We start from the raw sequence: 20,252 nt of genomic DNA on the forward strand, positions 1-20,252 counted from the left end.
TTTTTGGCCATCACTAGCTTCTGGTCCTAAACTTTTAGGGACGTGCAGTCTTCCATCAAAAACTTGATTAATATATATATATATATATATATATATATATAAATCAATCGTAATATACTCGCATTTAATAATATTCTCTGTTACGTTTGCACACCATTTACTTTTGCCTAATTCCTAACACTAGTGGAGACGCAGTATCCCATTTGCTCTTTATTCAACTATAAATAAGTTGGCAACTTCACTCGGCATTTCTCAAGGAAGAACCTGTTTTATTCCCTCACTCCTTCTTAATGATGGGCAGAGGCTCATAAACACTCATACACACAGTTAAGTAAATTCTTCCAAGGAAAAATGACGAGGGAAACATGTTGCTCGAGCTTTTTCAAGAACAGCAAACCCTATATGGGTATGATCTCGTTGCAGTTTGGCTATGCAGGAATGAACATTATAACTAAGATATCACTGAATGGAGGGATGAGCCACTATGTGTTAGTCGTTTATCGTCATGCCTTCGCCACCGCTGTCATAGCCCCCTTTGCTTTCTTCTTCGAGAGGTCTCGCTATATACGAATGTATAGCATTATGTATACGAACTACATGCATGCGTATCTATACGCTTACTTCATATGATTCATGAATTTTTTTACATGTGAAATTTATATTATGGACCATCTCTTTGATATTTCAGGAAAGCACAACCAAGGATAACGTTCCGAGTTTTCGTGCAAGTCTTCATTCTTGGTCTTCTTGGGTTAGTCCCTTATGCCAATAGCTACCAAATTAGTTAGAAAACCCTCATTTGTTTTAAAAATAGGAAAAAACCCCTGTTTATTTTTTAAATGTAGCTCAATCGTCCCTCCCAATTAAATTTAACTAACGGTGTTAACTTTTTTACAAAATAACAGTAACACCCTTACTTAATATACTAAAGTCGTCCTGAACAATTAATCTTGATCGTTGGATTTTAAATTTATAAAAAAAATCAGATTAAATGTAATTTTCTTCCACTAATTATAGCCAAATTCTATTTTAGTCATTTAACTTTCTAGGGTTCTAAAAAGGTCCTCCAACTTTTGAAATTACTCAATTTTGAGTCACTAGACCGGATTTTGTCCATAGTAATTATATATATATACACACACACAATATAGGGGCATCTTAATCAATTAAAGATAAAAGAATATCAAAATACGCAAAAATTAATCTTAAACGCACTTCAGGCCCATGCAGGCCACCTTCCATTAGTTTCTAATGGAAGGGGGGGGGGGGGGGGGTCCATTAGTTTGTAACGGAAGGGGGGGGGGGGTTGTGCTGAATTTATATATTAAAACACAGGAGGTTTTTAGCAATTTTAGAAAATTACAGAGGGTAAAATAAATTTTAGCCGAAATATACTTTCAATAATAAAATTTTTAGTAAAATCAGCAAGAAAAAAACTCGATGCTAAAATCAGTGACGATCTAATTATCATGTAAATACAGTTTTGCTAAATTCGTTGATAAACGTAAATTAGCAAGGAACACCACTATTTTATAAGGAATTTGTGTGGTTGCTTAGAATGACATTATTTCTTTTAGTATCTATTTATATGTATAATTGTAGTTAACAGAATTAGATAATTGAATCTGTTTTCCATCTCCTTAATTTAATTACTGCCCTTATAAAATAATCTATTCATATTATTGAAAATTGGATAAATGAATGAATTTCTATGTAGGCCGGTGATTGATCAAAATTTCTACTACGCTGGGCTGAAGTTGACATCGCCTACATTTTCATGTGCAATGAGCAACATGCTTCCCGCCTTAACATTTGTCTTGGCTATTATATGCAGGTATATATATAATTAATATGCTCCTTTAATTCATACAATTTACATACTTCAACATGTTTAATATTACTTGTGGAGTTAATTGGATTTTATCCTCAGGTTTAAATGTAGTTTCATCTAGTATTTTTTTGTATTTTAATTTATGTGTTAGTCATTTATCTTTTTAAAGTAGCAAATACATCTTGTATTTTTTTATTATTTCACTATTTTGATCCTTCACTTATCGAAAATTGCAGATGTTGCCTGGAAACTCTTTTAACTTGGGGCTTTCATTCTTATTTGTCAATTTACGCCAATATAGAAGCAAATTTTTGGATCTATATTTTTTACAATTTGACATTTTAGTCATTTATCTTCAGGGTAGCAAAATAGATCGTATAACTTATAATTTTTCACGATTTTGGTCAATTAAATTGACAATGGGACCAAATGCCCCAAATTTAAAAAATCATTTCTGGCAATATTTCCAAACCCCAACGACTGAAGGACTGAAATAAAAAATAAAATAAAAAAGTTGCTATTTTAAAAAAATAAAGGACAAAATCCCAAAAACAGATGCAGCACAAAAATCATTTAATCCTTTTTCCCCATAAAAAAAAACATACATTTAATCCTTTATCCCCATATAAAAAACACTAATTCATAGTAAGCTCACAATTACTCCCTTGAACTCAAAAGAAAAAGTATCTTTCTACCAGCTCCTGAATCAAGGGTTTGCGTTGCCTTTTCCTCTAAAAATTCAAGGGTTCCTGTTGCCCTTTTTCCTTTTGATACAGGGTCTTTTGTTGTCTACAAGTGTATTTTTGCAGAGGAACTTGTTGCATTTATCTCATGAATGAAGTGTTCAAAATTGTGAAAAAAGGATGGAGAAAGTTGAGATGAAGAAGGTGATATACCAAGCCAAAGTCGTGGGGACAATCATAACCGTGGCGGGGGCTATGTTGATGACCTTATACAAAGGGCCACTTGTGGAGATGGCTTGGTCCAAGCACCGGCAGTCCCAGACGGCCGCGACTAGCAGCGCAGCCACAGAAACAAGCGAGCGGGATTGGGTGATTGGCTGCATTCTCCTCATAATCGCCACCCTTGCATGGGCCGCTTTGTTCATTCTGCAGAAAGCGGCCCTGAAAACATATTCCAACCATCAGCTCTCCCTCACAACGTTGGTGTGCTTCACGGGAACTCTGCAAGCTATTGTTGTCACCTTTGTCATGGAACGCAGGACCTCCGTCTGGCGTATTGGCTGGGATATGAACCTTCTTGCTGCTGCATATGCTGTAATCTCTTTCTCTTTCTCTCTCACACACACATATACACATATTTGGTGAATCATACCGTGTTAAGTTATGGAAATTCTGAGTATTTTATGAAACTGAACAGGGAATTGTGACCTCAAGCATTTCATACTATGTCCAAGGACTCGTGATGAAGAGCAAAGGGCCAGTTTTTGCTACTGCTTTTAGCCCATTGATGATGATCATTGTAGCGATCATGGGCTCCTTTATCCTTGCAGAAAGAATCTATCTTGGAGGGTAATACTTCCTATCCTAGTCACTTAATTTTTTAAATTTAAATCCTTTTGCATTTTACACTTTCGTACTCTGAAATTTGATATAATTACATGTAAATCTCTTGGTTTTGAAAATTACATTGATCTAATACTCTTGAGGTTTGCTTTCATCAACCAAATTCACTGATTTATTAATATTAATAAAAATATTGAATGTAATATTTACCCTCGACTGACTAATTATTTACTTATTACAAGTCAAACAAATCTTTTGTGACTAAACAATGAAATTTGACTAATGAATGCATTTATTTTGGCTAACGGTCAATTTTGATTTAAATTTTAGGGGTACTAGATGTAATTTTTTTAAACTTCAAGATGTTTATATATAATTATACCAAACTTTAGGAAAAACAGTATAATATCCCTCAAATAAAATATATGATCTAATCTTTATACACATAACATGCGTATATTAATTGAAATAAAAAGATGCAAAAACATTTAAAATAAAAATGATCCAATCCAGTTACAAATACATGCTTGTTGTATATAGTCCATAAAAAGTGTCTTTTACAAAAAAAATAATAAAGATACTTTACATATTTTAAAAACTCTAATGGGAAAAAAAATCCTTCAAAGAAAAAAGGCAATCTGTCTGCTTAAGCTTTAAAAAAGGGGTAATTTACCCCAATAGACGCTTCACTCATTGCAAAATGCAACTTGTGATTGATTTTTTATATGTATAATGTTTGTTTTACTACCACTTTGTTAATATAAAAACATAGCTAATGAATTAACTTTACTATTTGCAGTCAAAGAATCCATTTCCACATATATATATAGATATATAAGAACAACTTATCCTAACAAAAGATTATCAGACTGTGTTTGGTTGGGATGAAAAAGTAGAAATAGAAATAAATATATAAGAAATAATTTTGTATTTGATTAGGGAGAAGAGATGGGTGATGTAAAATTCGATTTATATGAAACCCCTCCACAATTCAATTTTGTTTCCATTCAAAACTGGACGGAAAAGTGAAAGTATAAGGCCTAAAAGACAAAAAAGTACAGTTTTTATTTTTATTTACTCTATTACCTATATATATCTACATATATAATACTCTTCCAAAGTTGTTTTTGATACCAATAAAAGCATTAATGTTTGAACTCGAATTCATTAGTTGAAAATATTGTTAGAAATTTTATTTTATTTAAACTAAACAATCTAAAATGAATGAACAATACTCATTTTGATAAATAAATCTATTTTAAAAACTACTCTTATTCTTATTTGGTAAATATTTTTATTAATAAGGTTTTTAAATTTGTGATATACTAAAATTATATTAGTATGATATTAATTTATTTATGTTCAAATACAAAATAAAGAGAAGGATTATTCAGTAAAATTATAAAAATTAGTATTTTTTTCTCAATTTGTTTTCCCCGTACCAAACAAGGTGAAATATTTGAAATTTACTCCCCTTCCAATCAAAAACTATATTCTTCCCTTTCCCCTTTCACTTCCCCTCCCCTTTTCACTTTCATTTTTCTCTCACTTGAACAAAAAAGGACCCTAAATCTGAATGAGGAGACATTGAGTTTTTTATTTAAAATCTAGGGGGCGATTATCCCATTTCTTTTAGTGTTTAATGCAATTGACCCATCTCTGACATTATAAATAAGCAAATTATTCCCTTATGAAAGCACAAGGGTCAAGTGTTGTATTTAAGGGAGGTAAATTATTATTTTTTTAATAAAAAAGTAATTTGTTTGTTTACAAGATATATCAGAGAATTTGCTTGCATTTACCCATTTCTTTTATTCAGGATATTTATTGTTCATTTATCATTTTAGGCAATGTTTTGAAACCTACCCCAACCCAGACAGTCAGACCGTTCGAACCGCCACCCAGTCCACAAAACGGGTCGGTTGGAACTAGAAAATCGGAGGAGCCAAAAAATAATTTTTTTTTTTGGTGAAAATCGTTTAACCCAATGGTTCAACCAGTGAACCATGTGACCCGGTACTAGGTTGATGATACCGACGGGGTCAATAATCAAGTGTGAATACATGATAAAATTATTAATTTTTCTTCTAAAATATATTACATTTGTTAAGTACCCTAAGTATATGATATTTCTGAAAGGATAACAGATTATTTCTAATAATATGCATTATTTCTATCAAGTTGGGATAATTTCTATTAAGTTTAACTATTTTATATTATTTCTAAATATAGAATCCTGATTTCTCTTCTTAGGTTAATTTTGCTATTTCTGTTAGATTATTTCTGATAATTTGATCTTTATAAGTTTGTTTATAAAATTGTTTATATATCTTATTGGACTATTCTGTCAAAAAAAAAATAATAATTTTTTTTAAAAAAAATAAGATAGGTTGTTAAGTATATTGATACTATTTATGTTTTATTATTTAATTTATTTTTAAAGTATTAATAATTATATATAAAATAAATAAAAAGTCAGTGATCTGACCATAGTTGATCCAATAACCTATAACCCACTTAATTTTTCCGTCTTTATAAACAATTTGAGTTTCAAAACATTGAATTCAGGGATGTTCAATCTTCTTTCACTGATTCTACATATATACTTGTGCATGAACAGGATGATCGGTGCCGTAATAATAATTGTTGGTCTTTACTCATTTCTATGGGGCAATTACAAGGAAGAACGGGAGGCGAAGATGAAGCGGCAACTTGAAGAAACTCCACAGATCGGCGTAAATGACAGTGCACAAGTGAATGGCAACACACAATTAATGATAGAAAGTAGGAATGAAGTGAATGGCAATATTGAGATGCCAAAGGCAGGAGCTGATAAGTTACGCTCAGTTGCCATTGACTTACCCACATGTCATCCTCCCATGCACTAAACCTACTGAACAAGTTTGATCCAAGAGCATCTCAATCTTATTTTGAAGTATTTGTCCACTTCCTGTTTTGCTTTTCTTTTCTTTTTTTTTTTCTAAATTTTTAATTAAATGCAACTGGCTCCTTATGAAAACATTAATAGACAAACCCTTCCTGAAAAAATGGGTAATACGATCACTTGAACATAAAGAAAGGGCAATGCAAGGTGTAGATGTGGAAGATAGTGAGCTTTATTTTTCAAAATTTATGATTTTTTTTATTTCAAGAGAGTTTGTAGTTATCATTGATTTTACACTACCGAAAAAGAAATGTTATTTGGGACAGATGTTTTGGGACGGATATTTTGGGACGAAAAATATCCTCAAAATGAAACTAGTATTGGAATGAATTTGGGGTGAATAACGTCATCACATCTTTTAGTACCAGTTAAGAATTTTTTAGATGAATAGACCATTTCAAAACCCGCTGCAAAATACGATTCGTCACTGGTTGTCCCAAAAGCCGTTCCAAAAGGTGGGTTGCCCCACATTTGGGATGACTACATAGCGTGGGTTGTTTTCTGTTTCAAAATCGACAACGATTGTATTTAAATAATTATGTAACGAAAATATTTGCCCATTGCAAAATTGATGCAATACCTATCGCAAGTTGAAATAACTTTTGGGACAGCTTAATATTCAATTTCAAATTTATATATACCTGCCGCAGAATTGATATTTCTCCTAAGTTGCAAACTCGACCCAAATTCCGCCAAAAAATGTACAGCTAATTTTCCATCTCAAATCCCATTGTCATATCCGCTCCAAAAACTTCCTATATATATGTGTTGTTTTTATTTTATTCATTTATTTTCACTCTCTTAAATCATTAAACCACGTACAATCTCAATCTCTCTCTGGTTTTCAAGTATATTAATTGTATTAATTAGCATTATTTTTATGTATAGTTGATCTTTTGAGCTAGTTGACCATGTAACAATTAAAACCCTTTTATGTTCAATGTACGTAGTTTAAGTATAGGTTTTAATTTCTATATTTGGATGTTAAATTTTAGTAGTGACAATTATGAATTTATAGCTTGAAATTTATTATTTGTATATGTGTGTTGGTGTAGTGATCATAATATTAAGACAATTGAGAAAGTGGGTGTATGAGAAGAACTTGTCGGAAAATGTGGGTATTAGACAAGAGTTTGAGGATGGTGTTCACCTTTTCATAGAATGGACCAAGTGTCAGCATAGACATATAGATGATGAGAAAATTAGGTACTCGTGTTGAAAATGTAAAAACGAAAGGTTCAAAACAACAAAATATGCATGACAGGGTTTATTCTGAATCAAAATTTCTATAGTGAAGATAGGGCACATAAGTACTATGATCTAGTGATAGCTCCACTCCAAAAGCAAACCCTAGCTGCACAAGAGGTTACTAGGCATTGGGGTAAGCACCAGCAAATGAATTGGGACCAGAGGATGGTTTTGTATCCAATTTGGCTAGAATTTTTTTGTTTGTACGCCGAGAGTGTGCCGGATGAGGTTTCAAAGTCTTGTACTGGTGATGTCTGTCCTAGTTCATGGTGTGACAAGATAGGCTACAATGTATTTGGGTGGTTAGATCGATTTTTCAATGCATGTTCACTACAAAAAAGGCGGAATTTCGCATGGATCAACAGACTATTCCAAAGCCTATTGCATATTGGAACGGGTATCCAAACATAGTAGGAAGGGAACTTCATAGATGACGCCATGATCCCTATTTTTTATGGTTATATTTTTTAAACGGCTAAATCATGCCAAAATGTGTACCAAATAAACAGTTACAAAAGTCAGTCAAACAACTGTTCGAGCATAGTAATGATAAATAGTTGAAACTCTGTTTGAAATACATTATTATAATTAGGGACGGTCTTGCATTGCTCGTTCCTATATGTGAGACAATTGATGTCCAAAATATGACAGTTAGTACATATGTTTCAAAGTGAGGTACAATTAGAACGGTTTTGAGTATGCACCCAGGCAATTATTCAAAAAACCGTTCCTAATTACGAATTTTACTAAAGATGGAATGTGTTACAATGACCGTCCCAAAAATAGGTACAAGTTGGAACAATTTGTTGTTTTATTAATATTGTATTACTAAGACCATTCCAGATAAGATACAACAACTATAATTCAACGGTAAAAAATCGTTCCAATGACCGTTTTAAATTGTAAAATAACGGCTACTTTTTAACGGCTAAATATGTGCTCCAGTAAACATCAAAGACCGTTCCAAAATTTTCTATATATATGTTCCTCTCGTTCCATTTAATCTACCTCTCTCGAATTCTTTTTATTTCTCACTATCCCACTAATACTTTTATACTCTTATTCGTCAATCTCTCTCGAATTCTCATTGATATTTGAAGTTATTTTGATCAGATAACAATTTTAATCCTTTATTTGTCAATTGCTTATATTTTTTGTAATTTTGTCAATTAATTTAATGTTATAATATATATGTGTGTGTGTAGGACTCATCATCATGTTAAGACAGTTGAGGAGTTAGATGTATGAGAAGAACCTACCGAGTAGGGCGGGTCTTACTCTGGAGTTTGAGAACGATGTTGCTACATTTATAGAATGGGTCAAGTTTCAATATGCATATGGATGGTGAGAAAATTAAGTGTTCTTGTTGGAAGTACAAAAATAAAGTTTTCAAAATCACGGATGAAGTAAATTTTGACTTGTATATGAAAGGTTTATGTTGGAGTATTATAATTGGACTTCTCATAGCAAGGAGATGGTGCAGAAGTATTTTGAGGCCATCATGGGGCTCATTTACAGGAGGAGCAAACTCCCATTTCTCATGAGGTGGAGGGTACCAGTACGCACTGGGGTGATGCGGCGTAGATGGAATGAGCGTAGAGGAATGTTTTTTATGCTTCTGGGCCGACTTTCTTGTCTTCTAGTTATAACCAGGATGCTATGCTTGATGATGGTACGAGATTGTGTCCTACTGATACAATGCCTAGTTTATATTATGGTAGGAGACCCTATAATTATGTGTTTGGGCTAGCAGATAGATTTCACGATATAGTGCATGCCACCAAGCAACCGTTGTGGAACGGTTGCATCCATCTCAATTGAAGGTTGTTGTTGAGTTGGTGAATATATCAAGACCGAAGGCTATATTTCTCAGCATATATATGATTGATATCGTAGTAGGCTGATTATATATTGCCTCGCGATCACACCCTCCCCATGGATTAGTATAGTACGAAGAAGTTTATAAGAGAATTGGGTTTACCTGTTGAGAAGATTGATATATGTAAAAATGATTGCAAGTTGTATTTAAAGGATGATATTGATCTGGACTACTGCAAGTTTTGTGGAGAAGCTAGATACAAACAGACCAGTGAGCGAAATCTTAACCGCAAGAAGACCACGTATGCGTTTCTTAGGTACCTGCCAATTATTCCTTGCGTGCAGAGGTTGTATACTTCAAAAGCGAGTACAGATCAAATAATGTGGCATGCCAACCATCAGACAAAGGAGGGATCCATGTGCTCCGTCTGATTTAGAGGCATGGAGGCATTTTGACCAGATGTATCACGATTTTGCAGCAAAGCCTCGTAATGTTGGATTAGGTTTGTGCATGGATGGGATCGCACCGCACAGGCCGTATGGTTATTCATACTCATGTTGGCCCGTTATACTCACACCATACAATCTTTCATCAGGAATGTGCATGAGTTCAATGTATATGTTCCTAAAACGATGGTGATCCCTAGTCCTTCCAATTCGAAATATCTCATCGATGTTTATCTAGAGCCGCTAATCGTGGAGTTGCAGAATTTGTGGCATGCGGGTGTATTAGCACAAGACAGTGCGAATAACAAGACGTTCCCAATGCGAGCTACGTTGATGTGGACTGTGAACAACCTACCCACTTATGGGATGACATCTGAATGGAGTTCCACCAGTGTTGTGGGGTGTCCAATTTATATGAAAGACACACGTGCATTCTACCTGCAGAATGGTAGGAAAACATGCTACTTTAAATGCCACAGACAGTCCCCCCCCCCAAACCGTCCGTACTGTTGGAACAAGAAAGCTAAGAACCGAGTAGAAAAGAAGGTTGCACGGCCAAAATTGACGGGAGAAAAGATCCGCGATTGGGTTGAAGAGTTTAATCCTGCGGTTGATGTGCCGGTGTTACTCCTAGATGGCACAGTAGCAAGCATAAATGGATAAAGAAAAGCATCTTCTGGAGCTCGAGTACTGGTCAATGCATTTGATACGACACAATCTTGATTGTATGTACATTAAAAAGAGTGTGTTTGACAATATATTCAACATCGTGATGGATATAAAGAAAATGAAGGATAATTTGAATGCACGGAAGGACCTGAAGATCATATATAATCAATCAGAGCTTGAGGTGGATGAGAGGAGACTGAACGTGATGCCCAAAGCCGTATATAACGTGACCAAGGAGCAGAAGAGGAGGATATGTGAATGAATTATTCATTTGAAGTTTCCTGATAGTTATGCATATAATTTGGCCCGTTGTGTGGACATGAAGGAGATGAGGCTTCACAGGATGAAAAGTATTCATGCAGAAATTGATCCAGATTGCCTTCCGTGAAATGCTTCCGAGCCTATGTGGAGTGCGTTGATAGAGGTCAGCCTTCTATTCCAGATTCTATATTCGACGACGCTCAATGTGACCAAGGTACAAGAATTGGAAGCTAATGTCGCCATCATCTTGCGTAACCTCGAGAAAATATTTTCGCCAGCTTTATTCGACTCAATAGAGCATCTAATTGTTCACCTGCCATATGAAGCACGCGTGAGAGGGCCTGTGCAATACAGGTGAATGTATCCATTTGAGAGGTAAGTACATGAGTTACTCTAGTTTTTGGATATAATTCTAGTGTCATTTGGTTTCTAGTAAATATTCAGTTATTAGATTTCTTCGAGACATGAAAATGAAGGTGAAAAACAAAGCACATGTCGAGGTGTTAATTGTAGAGGCTTACCTAATAGAAGAAATCGATCTTTTCACTTTTAACTACTTTGAGCCACAGATTCTTTGCAAATGGAATAGGCCACACAGAAATGACGACCTCTGTATGAACACACTCATATCTGACAGTCTTTTTTTAACTACTATGGCCAAGGTAGTGGTGCATTAAAGGAGAAATGGCTCAGTGGATCAGAACGCCACATAATCGAGACATATATATTGATCAACTATGAAATAGTCACGCCATACTCTGAGTAAGTGTAAAGATACTAATATAATTTATTCACATTTTATTTGGACTTTTAACCTATGTATTGATATGTAAGTGAATAGGTCTTTTTTTAATGAACTTTACGAGCACCACCATTTGGATGACCCCATTATTGAGGAGCTAGTAGCTACTCAATTCAAGAATTGATTCAAACGTCGTGTAAGTTGTGCCTTATGAATTGTGCCTTTTGAATTGTGTTACAATTGTAATTTGCCAAAATATGGTTTCTCTAATATGTGGAACACATGTGAAATCCAAATTGAATTACACGGACAACAAGATTTTGAAGTTGCATTATTGGGTCCTACAACTGAGGTCACAACATTCTCGTGTTACTTTGTGAATGGTTACAATTTTCATACTGAACTTCATAGCATAAGCAAGTCTACTATGAACTGTGGGGTGTGTGTCAAAAGCTTATCATATACAGACATGAAATGTGACTTCTATGGGATTCTCGAAGAGATAATTAAGTTATATTACCCACTTATTCCAAACTTACTAATCGTTTTGTTTAAATGTCATTGGGTCAATCCCATGAAAGGTGTGAAGATACATCCTTCGTTATCACCTTGTTGATGTAAACTTCAAGACAGTATACCAAAGGAACGAACCATTCATCCTAGCACAACAAGCAGTACAAGTCTACTACATGAAGTGGACTGGATGGCTATCTGCAAAATAAAAGCCAGAAGAGAGACAAAGTGGACTGGACGGCTATCTGCAAAATAAAAGCCAGAAGAGTCATTGATGACTCTTGATGGACCGAAGTTGTGTTCCAAGAGGATAAGACAATACCTACTCCACAAGTTTTGATGGACAATCATAATTATGACCAGCATGACCCAAATGGTATATAATTAGTCGTTGAGCTTTCTGTTGCTAATCAACAAGGAGCAGGTACATCCCGATTGGGCAATTGTCAATCTGATGATGAGTATGATGAATATAGCTTTGACGAGGATTACGAGACCGAAAAAGACAATAATTATGATTGAAAGTTCAGTATTTCTGTAATCAAATATCTGTAAATAATCCTTGTATAAATTACTGATTAATTAAATAATTTTTTTAAAATATTTGTTCTATTTAGAAACGATTATAAATAGAAAAGACCGCTCCTAATCCATTCCAAATAGCCACAGTCAATATAAAAATTGTTCCTCGTTGTACGCGCATATTGTTAAACGTAACATTAGGAACCACTATTAAAAAATCATTTTTTTGAAATGACTTTTGGAACAATATTTTTTTTAATTTGTTACCCCTTTTCTTTTTGTAATAGCTGGCCTACCACAACTAAATGAGGTGTTATAAAGTATTTGTAACGGCTTGCATAAAACTAGTAACATGAAAAAAAATTAATTTGGAACGGCTTTTGTAACTGCTAGGTTGAATTTGAAATAAATGTTATTGTAATGGCCTTTGTAACACATTTAGGTATGATTTTGCCAGATATTTGGAACGATTTTTGTAATACTCTTTGTAACTGTTTTGTATAATATTTGTATTTATTTTTTGCACTGAATTTGTAACTATTTTTTTCACTTATTTTGTAATGGTTTTTGGAACGGCCTGAATTTTAATTTGTAATCATTTTTGGCACATTCTTTGTAACGGCCTGACAATTATATATTTTATTGGTGTATTACAAAAGCCATTACAAATACAGTTATAAAATTTATTATTTTTTAATATATATTAATATATATTTTATTTTATTTTATTTAAATTTTTTTTTATATATTTTAAAATTTATTTTTGTCAAATTAAGTAAATAAATTTATATAAAACACACATAATATAACAAAAAAATAATAATTCAATAAAAAAAATTAAAATATTGTTAAAAATCATATTTTTACAAAAAAAAATCATAATCTAAATTATTATGCCTAGCGGCGGTGTGTTCGTCGCCGCCGTCATCACCGTCGGGTGCCAGGGGATCAGCTGGAGACCCGGGCGCTAGATAACCGGGCCAGTTGGGATCGACGCTTCTGATGTGGCGCTCGAATGCCAACACCCAATCATCTATGTCGGGGCGCTGCAACTATGGTGGCGAGGGCGAGGGAGCAGTCAACCTTGGGTCACCTGGGATGGTCCAACAATCTAGTGGTGGGCCTCAAATACTTGGCCCCTCTTCCGGCCGCCTGCTGCTCGTCCGGGGCAACGAGCCTTAAGAGGAAAGTGGAGGCTCTTCATTGTTGTTTTGTTGTCTCTGATGTTCCTCCATCATCCTCAAGAACATCTCCTGCGAACATGTTAAGTAATTAGATTAAAAAGAATATAAAATTAAAAGAATAAATTACATAATTTTTTTTAATTACTTACCATGACCTTCTCCGCCCTCGGGCCCCTCCACTGGTCGTCCTCCTTTTTGTAGACCTTCTCGAACACCTCCATCTGAGTGATGGGGAGTCTGAGTCATGTCTCCTATTCAAAAATTAATTTAAAAAATAATTAGAAAGAAAAGAAATTATATAAAACTAATAATATGATTTGAAATACTTACCATCTTACGGTTGTGCGCCCCAACGGAAGACGACTCTCGTTGTAGATGGTTGCAGCTACTTCTGGATTTGCTGCTCAGTTAACCTTATTTTTGGCTGACTGTGCCTCGAATTCTAGGCTTGACTAGTACTTCAAAAGTTGGCGCCAGATCTCCTCAGCCAGCCATAGTGGTCGGCAAACTGCTTCTGCAGGAGCTTCCCCGCGTACGACTTGATGAGTTTGAACATGCTCTCGTCGTTGCAATCCCACCAATACGACATCTGAAAAATTGGCAAATAAGAACAATATAATTATTTGATAAAAAATATAAAAATTTCAATTAAAAATATATAATATTATACTTACCTTCAACTTCTGGAACCAGAATAGCTGGTACTCCTGTGTGATCTGCTATATGCTGGCCTAGGGATGCAGATAATGCCCTTTGACCACATTATTGATTGCTGTGTGAAATCACGGTCGGACTTGAAAATAATAATTAAATATTAAAATCAATTCGAAACAAAAAATATTAAATCAATTAACTAAATTATTATATGTACCACGCATCCCTGATATTGATGTAACACCTTTAGGCCTGTGGGGCAAGTAGCGGCGCTGGTGGTGGCGATGGTGCATCCCACGGCCGGGCTGGGGCCTGTGAACTACTGGTCCCCACCACATCTGGCCCCTACCACTTTTTTATTTTTTTATATATACTTTATTTTTGAAATTTTTATATATTTAATTTCATATTTAATCCTTTATCAATTTTATACTCAAAATTGACTACATATTATAATTATTAATCAATACCATACATTTTATTTTAGATAATAATAAATCATGGTACTTTTCTTTATACATGTAATCTTTGTACAAAAGTAAATTTAATCAACGACTTAGTAAATTATAATATTTTTTATAATTAAAATTTTTATTTAATATAACACATATAAACTTGATGTTATATTTTAATATATATTTGTATCATGTTATACTTTTTTTAAATTGACAAGTAATTCACTTATGATTTTTTTTATCTATTTTTTATTTTTATATTTATATCAAGATACATACTATGCATTATGCGATCTATTTTATTATTTATGATTTATGTTGAAATTTAGTAATTCCTATGAATTAATCTAAAAATAATAATAATAATAATAATAATAATAATAATAATAATAATAATAATAATAATATTTATGATTTATGTTGAAATTTAGTAATTCCTATGAATTAATCTAAAAATAATAATGATAATAATAATAATAATAATAATAATAATAATAAGAATAATAATAATAATAATAATAATAATAATAAGAATAATAATAATAATGATGATGATAATGATGATGGTTGAGCAATTTTAATTATTTTAATTGTTATTTTATTAGATATATAATGAGATCAAAAAGTTTAATCAATAATTACAATATCTTAAAATTCGTAAACCCGATTCATACTAAATTTAAATATATATAACATTGTGTCTATTAGATCATATCAGATGGTATGATTTAAAATCACATGGCCTAATTCAACGATACACCGCCTTGAATTATTACTTTTATGTTCCGAGTACGATATCTCGACATCCGTATATCCAATTAGTCTAAAACTTTACTAAATGTATTTTTCTGTAAGTTTGATCATATCTAACGGTTGATCTGAATTTTGATGGCTAGATTAACCCATGTTGTTCAACAATATAAGATGATAGTTACGTCAATGTTATAATAATATTTATAAATATATAAATTTTGCCGATTGTAAACATATATTAATTTCAACTATAAAATATTTTTATGCATTTCAATTGCATTATTCTAGATAATGGATACTTTTTCATAATTCTAAATTATTCAGTACGAATTTTTTTTGGTATATTTTACTAATTATATTACTACTAAACTAATTAGTAATTTATATTTATAACAACAAATTAAAACTTCATACTATATTTTTTATATATTTATAACATAATGTACATTATAATAATCTATTTTATTAGTTATAAATTTATGTAAAAATTTGGTGATTCGATCCCATGATTTAATCTAATAATAATAATAAATTATACCAAAAAAGCAGCTCGAGCTCGAGCTTGAAATGTAAGAATCGAGCTCGAGCCACTCTCCTACAAATCAAGCTCGAGCTAACAAAAAAAGATCAAGCTCGACTCGTTTACACCCCTACGCCGGATTTAGCGAGAATCAAAAGGGGCCTAGACACAACCTCCGATGATGGGGCGACTGGCGCAGAGGTAGATGGCTCATCCCTGGGAGGGCATGTTAGAATAGGTGATCGAAAAGTCAATTGGATTGGCCTTTATGTAATCTGTTCCGACAATTTCGGTGTAATTGTAACATTATTTATGAATAAAGTGAGTATTCATTATCTGGCAGTTGTACTTGTTGTGCACACCGATTATATTTATAAGCTTAACATCACAAAAAAGCCCACAAACTAAATTGTACAACCTATGTAATTAGGCTGCGCATTGGATGGTGGCCATGAAACCAACTTCTGAAGGTTAGGTCTGAAACGTTCCAAGTCGAGGACGTCGAGACTGGGCATCGAGAATCCTATTGAGACTTGCATTCATTGGATGAGTGTCGTGTTTCATCGGTGACAGACGTTGGACGTCTATGCAATGTTAGTAGGTGGTTGACAAGGTTGTCAAGCCAACCGAACTGACTCGCGGGAAATCGTCATATGAAAGCCTTGGAGGCTTGGTCGGTATGAGTAGATCTTCTTGGCTCTAATAGTACAGGATTAATCCTTAGACTTGAGCAACCATGGCAATTGCATGCATGTGATGGTTGTATCTTGGATTTGATGAAAGATGACCGCATCTTGGATGTGGTCATTACAAGTCCTGTTCAGTGCAATCAGAATATATAGTAAGGACGATGGGTTCCAAGATAGAATCCGTTACCTGTCAGTATATGACAGTCGAGTCTCCTATGCACTTTGAGATGGTTGGTGCTCTTAGAGTCTATGGCCACAATGATTGGATGAGTAGGGAATGATTTCCTACGTCAATCAATAGAGCAAACACATCTCGAGTTATCGAGCATAGTATCTAGTCCGAAATGGGAACCGATGCCCAATTCCTTGCCCTAAACTTAGATCGGGAGACGGATGATGGAAGGATCTTATCCGTATGGTACTTGGGAGCCTAAATGTTCATGCCAATATTCACCTAGTCTCTAGTGCCATAGGCCGTTGCTAGACGGCCACCCATGGTGACGGGAATTTTCGATTAATGGTTAATTGGAAATAAATTAATTAAATTAGATTTAATTAATCATTGTGTTGGACACAAGCCCAAGTCTAGCTGAGGGTGAACCTAAAGAGTCACACACAAATCACTATGGAATTGTTGGAATTAATTTAGAATTAATTCAAAAAGGAATGAATTAATTTAATTGGATTAAATTAATTGAAGGAGAATATATATAAATGATTGGATAATTTATTTAGCAATCCATTTGATGGATGATCAAGAATTAATTAATTTTTGGGCTTAACACCTTTAAATTAATTGGATTAATTTATTGAGTTTGGTTTAATTAATTGATTGGATAAAATAATTAGTATTTTGGCTTACATTTATTTAATTGGATTAAATGAATCAATGGGCTTTTGTTGAGTTTGATTTAATTTGATTAAATCGAGCTCGGTGCATATGTGAAGTCCAAGCCCATTTGAGGGAGGTTGGAGCAAGTTAAGAAGGAGTTGAAACTCCTCACCATGATGAACATGATGGAGGAGTTATTTCATCATAGTTGGAGGTTATATGAATATAGTTGTATAGGTTGTCTTGTAGGCAAAACTGTAGTTATTGAATTATGAATTCAATTGTATGGAATATAAAACTACAACATATCCATGATAACCAACACAAAAGCCACGAATTTTTCAATCCATTTTCTATCAAAAATATTCTCCTTTTGGTTCTATTTTGAATTGGATTCAAATTAGAACGCAAAACAATCCAAAAGCACTAAACAATAGTGTGGTGTTTGGAGTTGTTTTCTTCTTGGTTATTTGTTATATCTAGCAATAGAACAAGAACTTTACCTTTTCATTTTGTGGTGTGGACAACTTTGAGGTATTCTAGTTTGAATTCTCAAGTGAACGGAACGGGAGAACATAAAGGGAACAACGCACGTTGTAGTTTTCTAAAGAAACAAAAAGGTAAAGTTTCATACTATGTTTATGTACTTTTTGCTTCATCCTCTAGCCACATGTCTAACATGTTTACATGGTCATTATTATGCTTTTGACAAACACTGAACGTCCAGAAATTTCAAAGGGAACACCCCTTTGAACGTTTTTTTTTTTAAATTTTTATTTCACGCTTCCATCGCATTCTCGGGCCATATCGATTCTTTCAGGGCCACTGCTGCAGGCACGACCACGGCTCCAAGGGAGGCGAAGCACCAATCATTATTATCTAATTTCAAAATTTTTAAAATTTAATTATTGATAAAATTTTAAAACATATTATTACAATGTTAATATTTCAAAAATTTTAAGATTAAAAACACATAATTGCATTGTAGTACATAATTTTGTAATAATTTTATTAAAATTCCTATTTTCCAAAAATTCCATTAAGGTCTTCTAATTTCCTAAAAATGACATTGTAGTCCATAATTTTTTACTAATGTAATTAAAGTTCCTATTTTCTAAAAACAACATTAAGGTCCTCTAATTTCCACAAAATTTCATTTACGTGCGTAATTTCCCTAAAAATTGCATTCAGTCCATAATTTTGTAATCATTTTATTAAAATTCCTATTTTCCAAAAACAACATTAAGGTCCTCTAATTTCCACAACATTTCATTTACGGGCGTAATTTCTCTAAAATTTGCATTGTAGTCCATAATTTTGTAATCATTTTCTTAAAATTCCTATTTTCCAAAAATTACATTAAGGTCTTCTAATTTTCTAACAATTACAACTGTAGTCCATAATTTTCTAACGATTCTATTAAAATTCCTATTTGCTATAAATTGTATTAAGGTCCTCTAACTTCCAAAAAAATTCATATTGGTAATAGTTTTTTCCTAAAATGAGACTAAAACCCAACAGTTATCCTAAATCCTTGTCATTTTTCCTAAAATGGGGGGGGGAAGAGAGAGAGAGTGTGACGCCCCAAAAATTATAATATATAATTGGGAGATTAATTGGTAAATTTGTATGAAACTTAGTTAATTGGTAAATAAATTATGGTTCATGATTAGAATATAATAAAATTTGAACGGATTAAATTGGAGTTCGTTATAATATTTGAAAGCAAATTATATTAATTAAGAAAATTAGGAAGGACGTAAAAGTAATTATTTAAAAAGATTAATTAAAAAAGAAAAAAAAATGAGATGGTGGGCCGTGGCATGTGCTGCCACCTCCTCACCAACCATTAAATATATATATGTATGTTAATTAACATTCACACATTAACACACACTCTCACAAAACACACACACTCACATTTAACGCACACACATTTTCGGAAAAAACAGAGGTACCGAAATTTTAATATAATTTTTATTAATTTATATAATTATATTATTTAATTAATCCGTTTATTAAATGTTGATTATATTGAGCGGTGAACTATTTAATTGGAGTATTTTATAATTTTGGCTATTTAAATTAGTGTCAAATTAAATATCACAATTGCTATAAAAATGATATAGTTGGGTAATTAAAATATTAAATTTGTTAGATTTAATTATCGTTATAGCTAATTTAAACAATCCCATCGGAATGATTAACCAAATATGTAATTCTATGTATTATTATTTAATTAAATTGTATAGTAGCGAGAAATTGATAGAAAATTCATATAAATATTTCGAAAATTATATTTAATAAATGGTATGTTAATAAAGAGGAAAAACGAAGATTTGTATTTCGATAGAAATGGAATATTAAAGAATTATTAGAAATTGTACGAATAATATTTAATATTGTATTTTTAAAAGAAATTACGATATTCTCGATATTTTAATTGTATGTGGTATAACTCATTATAGGATACGGGGGTGAAGTGAAAGGACTGACAATTAGCGATTGAGTAGAAAGAAGCGTTGTAAGGTCAAGGTAAGTAAATAATTAGTATTATCTATATATGTCCTCTTTATTTGTGGTATTACTATTATATGACTTTGTCGTACATGCTGATATTGATGTATCTGAAAATATATGAATG

The 20,252-nt window shown here is 32.9% G+C and overlaps 1 protein-coding gene across 2 annotated transcripts; it reads left to right on the forward strand.

Moving 5' to 3' along the window:
• Positions 272-6,319, forward strand: LOC105172244 (WAT1-related protein At5g07050-like). Of its 2 annotated transcripts, none has more exons than XM_020697448.1 (6): positions 272-572; positions 689-751; positions 1,718-1,834; positions 2,694-3,108; positions 3,212-3,363; positions 5,978-6,319. In XM_020697448.1, the coding sequence occupies exons 1-6, from the start codon at positions 352-354 to the stop codon at positions 6,243-6,245; spliced, it is 1,236 nt and encodes a 411-aa protein (XP_020553107.1). In that variant the 5' UTR covers positions 272-351; the 3' UTR covers positions 6,246-6,319. The 2 variants fall into 2 exon arrangements, with proteins under 2 accessions (XP_020553107.1, XP_011091919.2); XM_011093617.2 differs by having other exon boundaries at positions 272-554; positions 5,978-6,318.

This window comes from Sesamum indicum, linkage group LG10 (assembly GCF_000512975.1).
Source record: "Sesamum indicum cultivar Zhongzhi No. 13 linkage group LG10, S_indicum_v1.0, whole genome shotgun sequence".
In the NCBI taxonomy this organism is placed as follows: Eukaryota; Viridiplantae; Streptophyta; class Magnoliopsida; order Lamiales; family Pedaliaceae; genus Sesamum; species Sesamum indicum.